Here is a 12,978-nt window from a genome sequence, read left to right as displayed (position 1 = left end):
GTGGAGGTGGCTTTGGTAGGATTTGGTTGAAAGACAGCACTGATCATGGCTGCACAGGAACAAGCTCTGAATACGAGATCAATAGAGGATGGGCTCTACAGTATAATACCAGTCAGGACCCCAGATGCAGGCTGTGTAAAGATGCCCCTGAGACAATCCAGAACATAACAGCGGGGTGCAAGATCCTATCAGGCAGGGCGTACATGGAACTCCATAACCAAATGGCTGGCATAGCATACAGCAATATCTGCTGAGTATGAGCAGGAAGTTCCAAGGTCTAAGTGGGACATACCCCGAAATATGGTGGAAAATGACCATGCTAAGATCCAATGGGATTTCTAGATACAGACAGACAAAATGGTAATGGATAAACAACCAGACATAGTAGTGGTGGATAAGCAGCAGAAGGAGGCTGTAGTGATAGATGTAGCAATCCCAAGTGATAGCAACATCAGGAACAAGGAACGCAAAAAGCTCGAGAAATACCAAGAACTTAAAGAAGATCGAGAAAAAAATGTGGAGGGTGAAGCTAACTCTCAAGCCCCCAGGCCTGTGATAGGGGACCCGAACTTGAAGGAAAAAAGGAAGGGAGTTCTGGAAGTAGCTGGATATAATGAATCACTACTCAGCTTGCAATTTCTCTAGTTTGACTTTACAACCCCCCCAGAAGTACGATTATGGGAAAAGCTGGCTCATGATGATGACGACATCTAAAGAGCGACGTGAATGCTGGACACAAGCGTGGCTGAAACTCCAGGTTAGTTTCTCCTGCCAAAATGGTGAAATCCGGAAGGCTGCGGTCTGGATCAGCTCAGAAATTAAAGAGATGGAAGAAAGGACATAGTAGTGATTCCAATCCACAGACAAGTCGATATCGGCAAGCTGCAAGAAGCCGATTTTTCAGCCGCCCCAAAGGTAAAGTTAAGCTAGCTAGCTAGCTATCATAGCCCACGAAACTGGCTAGCTAACCTAGCCTTAATGAACACGTGGATAAAGGAGATACAATTGACTGAAATTATTTACGTTAACGTTAATGCATTGTTTTGTTCTACCTGCATATGTCTAAACGATCAGTGAATGTGATACTTAAAAAAAAAGTTAGCTAAATGTCATGGCTCTTATGGTTAAGCTTTTTAGTGTAGACTTTTGTAAACGTGGTTGACGTTTTTGTTTGAAAATCCATTGAGTACACACCTGTATGGTATGCCATTGTTTTTGTTTGTTTGTTTGTTTGTTTTTGTTAGAGAAAAGCGATCTTACTATTGATGCCCTTAAACTTCATAATGAGCTGCAGACGGGTTCTCTGGAGAGAGGCGCTAAAAGGACAGAGGATGCCATGGACGAGGTAGCCCTCACCGAAAGGACATCTGGGACATTTCTTAGTGGGCTGTCTGATTGTTCCAACCTCACATTTAGAAAAGTTCAGCGTTACTGGGAGTCCAACTCTGCTGCACACAAAGAGGTATGTTTGTTTTGTTAATGTGACATGACTGTATGAAGCACTGCTGTCCAGATTATTTAGTGCTGGTGTGTCAGAACTTTTGTTGTTTATATTAGATGCAGGCCATTCTGTGTTTTGCAGATTTGTGCTGTACTGGCAGCTGTCACAGAGGTCATTCGCTCTCAAGGAGGGAAAGAGACAGAGACAGAATACTTTGCTGCTTTGGTGAGTGAGCCTCATTCACATTTTGTGGTGGTATCCACATTGTTTATGAGCTTTCTTGTAGAGCAAATTATAATTAAGACACAAACTGCACATGCTTAATTAGCTTTGTGATTAGTAAACAGTGACCTCAGGTTTGTTAGTTGACCCCAAGCTTTCTTTCTAAAACAGATGACGACCCTTGAGGCAGTGGACAGCAGTGAATCACTGGCTGCTGTTGCTTACCTACTAAACCTCGTAATGAAAAGGTGTGCTATGTTTACATTAAATTCATATAGATTGTATACTGGAATGAATCATTTATGTGTCACACAGAGCATAGTGTTGCTAGCCCAGTACAAATCTTTCTAAATCTTATAGGCTTTCACAGATATGGTTTGGTGAGACAATAGTGCATCATATATGGATGTAGCCTTAACATCACTGTTGCTCTCCAGCTGTTCTGGTTTCTTTTTCTGTGATTGCTCAGTTAGTTGTCACCAGATAAACCTCTCATTGGAACACACAGCTTGTTCTGACTGCAAGATAACTGGGGGAATGAATTCTGTTTGGATTAATATAAGACTGACTCTGTGGATCAAAACAAAGTGAAAGCCCATTTGATCCAAGTTGTAGTAGTGCTTGGCCATCACTGAATCTTTATGCAAGTTTGAGCTTTTGTTGGTAATTGGCTGTGTCTGTGCAGGGTTCCTGCTCCAGTACTGATGAAGAAGTTCTCAGACACAGCAAAGTCCTTCATGGATGTTATGTCAAAACAAGCCAGTGCTGACACTGTGTCCTCCCTGCGGTGGGTGGGTACAATATTGATTTCACACTTAAGTAGTTATTCCAACTGGTACCTTTTTACGCATACAGACAATCCCATAGAGTTCCTATTTTCAGTTTGCTACTTTATTTTGTTCCTTCTACCACCACCCTCCTCTTTTTACAACTAATTATGACATATATTACATGACAAGACAATATGTACGAGGATGCTACACATTAAGGGTTAATGCATTCATTTAAATGTATTTGTTATTATTAACTGAACAAAATAAAAAGCAAATCAGAGTTATAAATATTAGATTAAATTATTGCTACAGTTAACTCTTTAAATGAAAATGCAGAATATTACAGTATTTGACCACAATAAGTGACTCCTTTACAGATCTTGTCCTGCCTGGCCATCTTATTGAGGAAGCAGGAGCTCTCAGTGTGGAGTTATCCATCCACACTCCAGGTCTACCATGGTCTGCTTAGCTTCACTGTGCACGCCAAACCAAAGGTCAGCCTTCTGATCATCAGTTAGATTCTCCATGCACCTCTCCGCTACCTTACTATACATGGAACAAATGGAACTTGGAAGGTTCAAAACGTGTGAGGTATGTCATGTTTCAGCTGATGGCCTGTGTATTACAGGTGCGAAAAGCAGCCCAGCAGGGTGTTTGCTCCATCCTCCGTGGCAGTGACTGCATGTTCGCAGGAAATGCACCCAGCCACCACCCTGCTGCTGTCACCACAGCGAAGTACTGCATCAAAGAGATGGAGCAGGCGGGAGGTAGGCCTATGCTTGTGTTGGCAGCAGGCATGCACTCTCCATGAATGCCAGTGTGCACCTGTGCTCCATCTCACCCTCTGTCCTCATCAGGCAGCAAGGAGGACACGACCACTCTGCACGTTCTGGGGCTTGTCAGGGAGCTCATCACGGCCTTCCCACTCAGCTCAGTGAAGTCCTGCTGTGAGACCCTCCTTCGTGTAATGACCCTTAGTCATGTGGTGAGGTGCCTTCCCCCATGCACATGCAATACACAGGTTCGAGCTGTGGAATCAGGCATGCGTGACTGATCCCCTTCTCCCTGTTGTTCAAAGCTAGTGACAGCAGGTGCCATGCAGGCCTTCCACAAACTCTTCAGTGGCAAGCCCAACCCTTTGGCCATGTCTCCAGAGCTTAACGCCCAGATTATAATGGTAAACACAATACCCTAGGCACTACACACCTTCTGGGTTCTTGGGGTTCCTCAAAGCATCACCATGACTGCTTCCCCCTCTCTGCTAGGCGCTGTATGACTACGTCCCTAGTGAAAATGACCTTCAACCACTGCTAGCCTGGCTTGCAGTCATGGAGAAAGCTCATGTCCATCTGTACAGGTAGGCTTCACCAGCCCAGCTCTGTGATTGTTGCATTTCCAGTGAGCAAGCATGTCCAGTGAGAGAAGTGCAAACTGATGTGGGTGATGTTTAGCTTGCAGAGCTCTCTGAGTCTGGCCCACCTCCCTCGTCTTTTCTCCACGGCTATGTCCTGCCTCCTCTCTCCACACACGCAGGTCGTCTCTGCTGCTACCCACATGCTGAAGGTGTGTAAGCTAAATGGTGCGTGGATGAGTGAATGTTTTACTGCTTTCTACAAAGTTTGCATTCTTCATGTTGAAGCTGGCCTGGTCATTCTGATTTTGGTGCACATGGATGTTGCACCTAGTGGGGATTTTCCTACTGAGATTTTTCTCATCCCAGACCCTGATCAATGAGTGTGTGGCTGCTCACATGGCAGAGATTGGGCCTGTACTTCCCACCACAACCTCTGGTAATGGGCTTCACATCGTAAAGATGTTTCGGTGAGTTTCTCCTCACAGTGTCATTGGCTTTATCAGTCATGATTGTTAGCAGAACCCAAGGCAAACATTGGCACTTCTTATTTCTGTCTTGCTCTCTGTGTGTTGGGCTGACTGGGTGTCTCACTGTTTCTGGCAGGGTGGTGGAGGAGGGCTTGTCGTATCGTTTCCACGCCTCCTGGCCCTTCGTGCTGCAGATCCTTTGTTGCTTCTATAGAGCCGCGGGGAAACATGCACACCATGTAATGACCAAGGTGAGGACTTGACCTGCAGGTGTCCCAGATGAGTAATCTCGTGTGCAGTGATTGTAAGAAACGAAGTATTCTTCGCGTTAGAGATTGGAGAAATGGCTTCCATTGGAATGTAACCCATTTTCTGTTTGTTCAGCTGTAAGAAAATGGTCCGTCTCCAAGAAGGCCCTGTGTTTTAATGAGTTATTCAGAGCTGATCATCCATTCAGCAAATTCAAATGGTCTCTTGGCTCCTAAATGTATGCAGTGTTCTTGTTCCCCAGAGCCTGCAGTCGCTGAGTGACCTGCGGGCCACACCAAGGTTCCCATTCTGTGGGGAGCTGGACTTGGCTGTAGGGGGTGCTGTGGAGAGCATGGGCCCTCAGGTGGTTCTTGGCGCTGTCCCTCTGCTCATCACTGGCATAGAGTGAGTCATGGCACTGCCCAATTATTGCTGTCTTCTCAGCTTTGGTTCGAGGTTTGACTCGCAGCTCATCAGCTTGGCAAGGGAAAGCTTCTTGCATGCACATATCTCCATTTAGCATTTCGCTTTAGTGAGCCAGAAGCAAAAAATTTAAATGCGGTCCTTCTGCCAACCTGTGCGGGAGTAATTCTCCCATAGAACACCCTACTGGACAATCTTATACCAAAAAATAATAGTTTGAGGGACACTGTTTTATAAATACTTTTTATTTACGGTTGCTTCATTAAAGGAAAGTTTCAGCACAAATCTATTTTTCCCCAGTGTTGTCAAATGTAGTTACTAATGGTTTGAAAATACTATTTTAAATTACCCTGAGAGCTTTTTGTAAATTTTCCTTAAGGTTGCAGTAGCTTGTGTGTTGTGATGACTAAGAGGTTTGTGACCTTTCAGTGACGACCTGGAGTTCCCACGCAGCTGGCTCATCCCCGTCATCAGAGGGCATGTGAAGAACACTCAACTCGCCTACTTCATCTCCTACTTCCTTCCCTTGGCTTCTACACTGAAACAGAAAGGTAGGCCTTCCCCTGTACACTTACACACTCGTCCATCACAACAAAACATTAACTCTGTTGCACTCTGTATGTACCATTTTTGTCTATGTGGTGATTTTATGTCTAATGTGAAATGTTCTTGCTCAAGCAGAAACTTTTTCTTTTTCAGCTGATGTGTTAGACCAGTCGGGACAGAAACTGGTGTCTAAAGTATACCAGACGTTAGAGCTGCAGGTAATGTAAGATGCACATTTCATGCATATTCACTTCAAGACTTGGATGTCAGATGATTTTTAGACAAAGCTATCTGATGTTATGTAGCAATGCTACAAGTTGATCTTGTTTATTGTGGGCCCAGATTTGGACAATGCTTCCTGGGTTCTGCACTAATCCCACTGACCTGCGCAGCTCCTTCAAAGGCATAGCCCGCTCTCTGGGTATGGCTATCACTGAGCGCCCTGACCTCCGGCTCTGCATCTATCAAGCTCTGCGCACGATTATCTACAAGAGCTGTGAGACAGGTCAGCTGCCCGGTGTGGAGGCGTGAGGGAGAGAGCGAAAGTATGAGTTTGTGTTGGCTGAGTTTAAATTCTTGACCAAGTCTGTTCTTATGGCATGCAGAAGTGGTTGCTATACAGTGTCATTATAGACTTAGTTATTGTTCTTTTATTTGTGTGTGCAGAGGAGGAGAAGGCTGAGGTGGGCCACTTTGCTAAGAACTTTCTGCCCATTCTGTTTAATGTGCACACTGAGCAGCCTAAGCTTGGAGAGAATGACCCTTCCAGACTCGCTGTCCTCGACACTATTCGTGCCTATCTGGCCATCACTGATCAGAGGGTAACCAACAACCTGCTTCCTACCCTGTGACCTACCTGTTGGGTTCATACATTTGAAAGTTTGAAATGTATAATAAGAATGCACACACTTGACAAGAATTCTCTCAGATTTAATAGATCTGTTGGTGTATTGTAGTTTTTATTGGGCTTAGGTTTTTTGCCCTTTTTTGTTGTTTGTATAATGTTGTTTTTTTTTTTTTTTTCATTCATTCTTTCTTTTCATGCTTTCTCCCTATTTCTAGATGGTGAACTCTTTTCTGCAGAAAGCCTTGGACAAGCTTAGCAGCCCTGACAGCTCAGAGTTTACAAGGTAACTCCATCCTTGCTACATCCTTACATTCCACACATGAATTCTTCTCTCATACTGCATTACAGCTGTTGGCCAGGCCTTGGGGTCATGTTTTCCATTGATAGGTTACCTAAAAAAGTCTTTTAACACAAGTCTTAACTCCTACACATTTACCTGCTTCTGATCAGATAGCAGAGGTTTATAGCTCTTATTGAAGCATTCACACTGCATGTAACCCTGGTGTTTTTATTTAATTTAGGGTCTTTTTAGATTTTCTGCTGAGCAAAATCAAAGTCTAATATCTCCATACCTGCGAGGGATAAATCTAGTTATATCTAATCACATTTCAGGGGGATGCTGTTATCTGATTGCTAAAGTTAAAAAGAGAACTCCACACATCTGGATTGCAGTTCTCAAGGAATTATTTTCTATATTAACGTGCTTTTACAAATATTTTTGTTAATATGGAAAATATCTTATTGAATACTGCAGTCCAAAGGTGCAACTTTATTAAATTTTACATTTTTGAAATTTTGGATGAAACTGTTTTAGCGATGTTGTTGATCATACACTAAAAATATTTCCAAATCTATTATCCGATTGCTAACTTCATTGTCTTGATTCTGAATCTAAAGACTTGCTGTGATGGATTTGGTAGTAGTGATGGCTTCATTTGTGGACGAGGAGACTATGACACATACCTATGAACTTATCCATTCTCACTTGGAGGTAGGAATCTGAGCTTAGGGTGGCTTCCCCCCCCTCTTCTTTCTTTATTGCTTGTTTCTTATATTTTGTATTTGTATGCTTTTTGTGTACGTCCACCCCACCAGAGTAAGGACTCTGGTATACAGAAGAAGGCATACCGAGTGCTAGAGGAGATGTGTGGGGGAGGGGCGGCGCCGTGTAAGAGGTTTGTCCTGACCAATCTGGAGCAGCTCAAACTGGCCCTGCTTGGCAGCCTGAAGAGTGCTTCCTCACCTGCCAAGAGAGTAAGTGCCCTGTCTGGACATTTTACCCACACAAATGTTTAAGTATACAGAGCTCTTCCTTCAGCTTTAACTGAAATGTCCATTTTTGTACAGCCCAGACTTAAGTGCCTCATTCACATTGTGAAGCAACTGAATGAAGAACACAAGGACTTCCTCACTGCCCTCCTTCCTGAGGTACCTCAGCACGCACGCGTGCACACAGCAGGTCTCTATCCATCCAGCAAGTTACATTTGTGTAAAGATATTAACAATCCCTTTTATGTTTTGTGGTAGGTTATTGTTTGTACAAAGGAAATGTCTGTTGGAGCCCGCAAAAATGCCTATTCTCTCCTGGTGGAAATTGGCAATGCCTTTAATCGATTCAGTGGAAACCACAAAGGTAGGTTTGCTTCACTGAGGCACAACCTCTGAGTGACACAGTTTGGAGCAACCAGGAGTCATAGACCTTCATCAAACACTGCAAGCATGTGTGAATCATAATGTCACAACAAGCTGATGAGATACATTAGGTTATTGCACAAAGGAAATGTCTGTTGGAGCTCTCAGGAATGTCTGCATTCTTCTGATGGACACTGGCAATGCATTTAGTCAATGCCTCAATTTAATCTATAGGAATTCCATAGGAAGGTTTGCTCTATTAAATATAAGCATAATTGCACTCAATGTAGGATGGTTTACATGTCTATGAGGACACAATTGGCATTCATCAATTGAAAAAGCAGCAATACTATCCAGTTGCAGGCTTGAGTTATGTCACATGCAGAAGTCACTCATTCAGTTAGTGATTTCCTCCAAGGGACTTTAGCTGTCTTCTGGCCTTGTGTGAGTGGCAGGTCAAAAGAGTAATTGTCATGCAACAGAAAAAATCAACTGGGTGTGTGTGTGTAAAATATATATATACACACACACACTATCCTCACAAATCATACATCTGTGTTCTTTAGATGCTATGAATGAGTTCTTGGGCCACGTGTATGTTGGACTCACTGGATCAGTCACCATGATTACCTGCACCGTGCTGGCCCTCACCAGACTTGTGTTTCAGTTCAAAGGTAAAGCACATTTCATTCAGCAGTTTGTTCCTTCGGCCTCTGCCCTGTCAAAGCTGTGCATTACCACTAACTGCTTGGAGCACTGTTTGACAGTTTTGATGGGCTTGATATATTCCAGACTCTATAGATGTGTCAGCGCTGGAGCTGCTCCTGCATAACGTGTGTCTGCTGCTGGGCTGCAGGACACGGGAGATCGTCAAAGCCTCGCTGGCCTTCATCAAAGTCCTCCTCTTTGCCCTGGATGTGAAGGCTCTTGCCAGTCACGTGGCCGTCATCGTGAGTACAGAGCTCAGCTGAGTGAATGCTGTTTCTTTGTTAGTTTTACTCTTAAATGTATGTTGGACTTTTTAATGAAAGTTGATGAAATGCACATAAAGGTTTATGCATTTACATGTCTGTTCTCTCTCAGATGGAGGGCATTGGTAGCATGAAAGATGATATGCGAAGACACTGCAGGACTAAACTGAAGACCATGTTCACCAAGTTAATCCGGAAGTTCGGGTACGGTGGTGCTGCAGAGTCTCCGAACATGCTGGAATGTGCTTCGGTTTTGCTGTGTGTGTCAGGTTGAATGTGCTGGACTGTGCTTCGGTCTTGCTGCGTGTGTATCTGGTTGAACTGTTGCCTCTGTGTGTGCAGCTTTGAGCTGGTAAAGAGCATGCTCCCTGCGGAGCACCATAAGGTGCTGGCGAACATCCGCAAAGCAGAGGCCAGGACAAAGAGGCACAAACTTGTGAGCAAGGCTGAGGAGGAGAGCTTGGATAGTGAGGAGGACACCCCCAGAGTTGCAACTGACAGGTATGCTCCCCATAGCCATCATGGTGGGAGGGGGGAATCGGGATGCACATTGCAAATATGATCACAGTACAGTGGAAGTGTTCTCTGTCACCTCGCTGTGGAGGTTGGATAGGCGGTGGGTAATGTCTGTGTCTCCATTTACTCTTCCTGTTTAGTATTGAGTCTGTCCTGGCGGAGACTGACTCAGAGGACTCGGAGGATGAGAAGCCTAAGAAAGGGCAGAAAAAGGCAGCTAAAATGAAGGCTAAGGCGTGGCTGAAGGAGGGCACATCAGACGAACCACTCAACTTCCTTGACCCCAAGGCAGCCCAGAGAGTTCTCGGTCAGACACACCTTTGGCCCAGGAAAACTGGGGGGAATTTCAAGAAAATAGTCAGCCATGTTTATTTAAGAGATCTCCTAATTGATCACTTGAATGTAATGTAAAAATGTATCAAGCTTTGCAAAGTACCTCAAGTAGCATTTTTTTTTCTTTCTTTAAAATGTTTTTGTGTAGCCACCAACCCTGATGTGAAGAAGTCAGCAAATATTGAGCATGGGTTCAAGGTGACATCAGATGGGCGATTGATCATTAAGGAAGCTGAGGAGGGTGATGGAGCTGAAGGTATATGAAGGCTTTCAGAGAATACAGGAATACAGGGTCTGACCTCAACTTGAGCATTTGTTGTCTCTGCCCTCATCTAGATGCTGACAAAGAAATTGATGACATTCTAAAAGAGGCTGGAATCAAAACTGTGAGTAGCTATTCTGTACAGTGCTGTATACAGTTTGTCCAAAACAAACCCTGAACTGTGGTGCTATTTTTTGTTTGTCTGTTTTGAGCAGAAAAAGACCCAGAAGAGGACAATCGAAGATGATTTGGATGACGATATGGAAATCGAACCACAGATGAAATACAAAGGTGGACCAACATGTTGATCTATGAGCTTAACACTGAAACACAAAAATATGTTAACAGTCCATGATTGAACAGTATTGGCTGTGCTTACTAGAGTACTCACTCTTTTGTTCTTACCATAGCTGGTGGCATTGGGATCCATAGGCCACTGTCTGGAAGAGACGAATCTGGTGTTAATTATAAATCTAAGGTAAAAACTGATATTTAACTGTAATATGAGTCATCATAAGCTTGACAGTGTTTAGAGATCAGTCATGTTTGGGTTTTTTTCCACTAAAAGTAAACCACAATGTGATAAACACAAAATCCCACTGTCATTGCAGAAGGGGAAAGGTGACATTAAGAAAAAGGGAAAGTGTGACCCCTATGCCTACATCCCTCTCAAGAAAGCCCAGCTCAACCGCAGGTAAGAGCCATTTGAGACTCTCTTAACGTGGATTGGCACTGGTTTTTTTGTTGGCCCATAACCTTGTCTTTAACAGGAAAAAGGCCAAACTGCAGGGCCAGTTTAAAGGAATGGTCAGAGGAGCCAAGAAGGGGGTCCTGTCAGGAAAGAGAATACAGAAGCGCCAGAGAAAGACCTAAGGCACATGCGTGCGCACACACGTACATTTGTACGTACGTATGAACACACACAGTATTCCTCAGTGTAGATGGACAATTTACATGCTGAACATTTTCGCGAGGCAACAGTTTTCCTCTGGTCATTTGATCTTTCATGCTTTAAGGTTAAATAAAATGTTGTGTTTAAATTTCTCCTAATTCAGTTCATTTTGAAGACTGCAATATGTGGATTTTACACAAGGTGGTTTGTGTGATAAATGTATTTATGTGATGAAGTGGAATGGAAAATAAATTTAGCCAGAGATGAGCTAATGATGAATTATGATGTAGCCTCTGTTTTTTGTTGTGGTAGCTGTAAATTTTTGTTCCCCACTATTACATTTCCAATTCAGTAATCCCTCCCCCATTTGTTTGAAGTTGAGGGCTAACAGTATATTCTTTTAAAAGTGTACCATTTGTTTTATGGTCCAATGATTCATTGCCAGTCATGAAGAAATAATATGTATGTTTCAAGCTCATAATTTCACTTCTTTATATTGTAACTCACAAAACTCAACATAGTGCAGCATGATTGTTGTATGCTGAGTGTGTAAGAGAGAGGGAGTTGCTGTCGTGTCAGATGTCATTCGTGTTTCCTGTTTGCTGGTCTTGGCTGGAGTTCTCCCTGGCTGGCCTATAGTCGTGCTGGAGCTAACTGTGGCGTCTGCTGACTTACAGTGCAGCTGCTCTCCAACCAGCTTCCATTGAGAGCATGCAGGAGATGGTGAAGATTGGCTTCATGTTAATAATAATGGCCCAGCCTTCCTTTTGAAGGTGTTCGTGCTCACCAACAGTTTGGACCAACTAAATGCCATCTTTGAAATATCAAAAGAATATTGATAAGTCATCTTTTGTTATTGGAGAATTAGAATACAGAAGTAAACATGAAGAAATTCAAAGAGTGAATGTAGTGCTTCTCCTGTGTGAAATGTTCTGAACACACTGGAGCTGAAAGATGACTCAAAAGGCTTTACTGACTGATCTTGTATGACCTTTTAACTGTCTAATGTTTAACGATATATTTTTTTTTAATTGAATAATTATTACATAATTATTGAATAATAAAATATGGTTCTGAGTGGTTACTGCTGCTACTATAGTAGTGTTCTCCAACTTTCCTGCAGCCACGTGTTTGGGTAGTATTTCATTTGCTTTCATCTGAATCATTACAATGGCATCAGGAACCATTGAGTTGAGCAGTAAGTATTGGTGCATATTCAACACTAATTGTGATGCATTTTGCTTCCTGACAGTGCTGAAAGACATGTCTTCACAACATTAGAATTACAGCACACTGGTCTTTACCCCTATTCCAGTTTTGGTGATGTCTCTCTCATTGGAGCGTTGTTTCCTGTTCCATTGTTTTCCACTAGAACGGTCCATGCATTTTTGGCTCTTGAGGTTTGTTTCTAGTAACGATTATGTATTGTCACTGCCGTCATGATTATATATGCGACAGCTTTTATCCTGTGTTTATTTACGTTTACATTTACGGCATTTAGCAGACGCTCTTAGCCAGAGCGACTTACAAAAGTGCTTTGTCATTTACTCATAGAATATATCCCAAGTACAGTATAGTAGGTTATAATTAAACATACCAATGAACTAGAATACTGATGAATGCTGATACCTAGAAGTGCAAAATAAATAAGGTCTATCTTAAACAATGATAAGTGCTATAAACAATAAGAGCTAGAGTTTGTTAAACAACATAAACAGTACCTTACAATAAGTACTAAATTAGTCGGTCAATAAAGGAGTAGTGTCAGTTGTCCTTTAAATATTCTGGCTAATTTGCGTTTGAAGACTGCAAGAGACTACTGTCCGGAGAGCAAGTGGGAGTCCATTCCACCATCTTGGAGCTAGAACAGAAAAAATAGTCTCGATTCTTGTCGTCCACGAGACCTGAAGCAAGGTATTTCAAGCCGAGCCGTTTATGGTGCACTTAATTGTCCAGTAGGGGTCAGTGTTTTCTTTTAAAACCGGTTGTCCGTCTATGGTTTCAACTAATAAGAGGAGCTGTCAGTGCAATTATTGCTCAGGAAAGTGGA

General features: G+C 42.9%; 1 protein-coding gene across 1 annotated transcript; it reads left to right on the top strand.

Moving 5' to 3' along the window:
- The first annotated feature begins 727 nt into the window (after positions 1-727).
- Positions 728-11,210, top strand: rrp12 (ribosomal RNA processing 12 homolog). The gene is made up of 34 exons (XM_027023487.2): positions 728-915; positions 1,245-1,462; positions 1,583-1,666; positions 1,835-1,911; positions 2,349-2,454; positions 2,814-2,930; positions 3,065-3,203; positions 3,294-3,421; positions 3,515-3,613; positions 3,702-3,793; positions 3,888-3,999; positions 4,157-4,257; positions 4,394-4,508; positions 4,769-4,911; positions 5,359-5,480; positions 5,629-5,693; positions 5,818-5,980; positions 6,142-6,296; positions 6,538-6,605; positions 7,220-7,313; positions 7,418-7,576; positions 7,670-7,750; positions 7,850-7,955; positions 8,521-8,628; positions 8,747-8,904; positions 9,038-9,129; positions 9,268-9,426; positions 9,582-9,748; positions 9,923-10,030; positions 10,111-10,160; positions 10,252-10,327; positions 10,447-10,514; positions 10,648-10,730; positions 10,807-11,210. The coding sequence occupies exons 1-34, from the start codon at positions 777-779 to the stop codon at positions 10,907-10,909; spliced, it is 3,855 nt and encodes a 1,284-aa protein (XP_026879288.2). The 5' UTR covers positions 728-776; the 3' UTR covers positions 10,910-11,210.
- The last annotated feature ends 1,768 nt before the right edge of the window (positions 11,211-12,978 follow it).

This window comes from Electrophorus electricus, chromosome 11, assembly GCF_013358815.1.
Source record: "Electrophorus electricus isolate fEleEle1 chromosome 11, fEleEle1.pri, whole genome shotgun sequence".
Taxonomy (NCBI): Eukaryota; Metazoa; Chordata; class Actinopteri; order Gymnotiformes; family Gymnotidae; genus Electrophorus; species Electrophorus electricus.
This window is presented reverse-complemented; position numbering and strand designations above follow the sequence as displayed.

What these genes read in the sequence shown, in the direction of transcription:
- rrp12 (XM_027023487.2), top strand. Translation starts at nt 777, where the DNA reads ATGGTGAAATCCGGAAGGCTGCGGTCTGGATCAGCTCAGAAATTAAAG. An exon ending in CTGCTCATCACTGGCATAGA is followed by an intron (nt 4,912 to 5,358) that starts GTGAGTCATGGC and finishes GTGACCTTTCAG; the next exon opens with TGACGACCTGGAGTTCCCAC. An exon ending in GTGTTAATTATAAATCTAAG is followed by an intron (nt 10,515 to 10,647) that starts GTAAAAACTGAT and finishes CTGTCATTGCAG; the next exon opens with AAGGGGAAAGGTGACATTAA.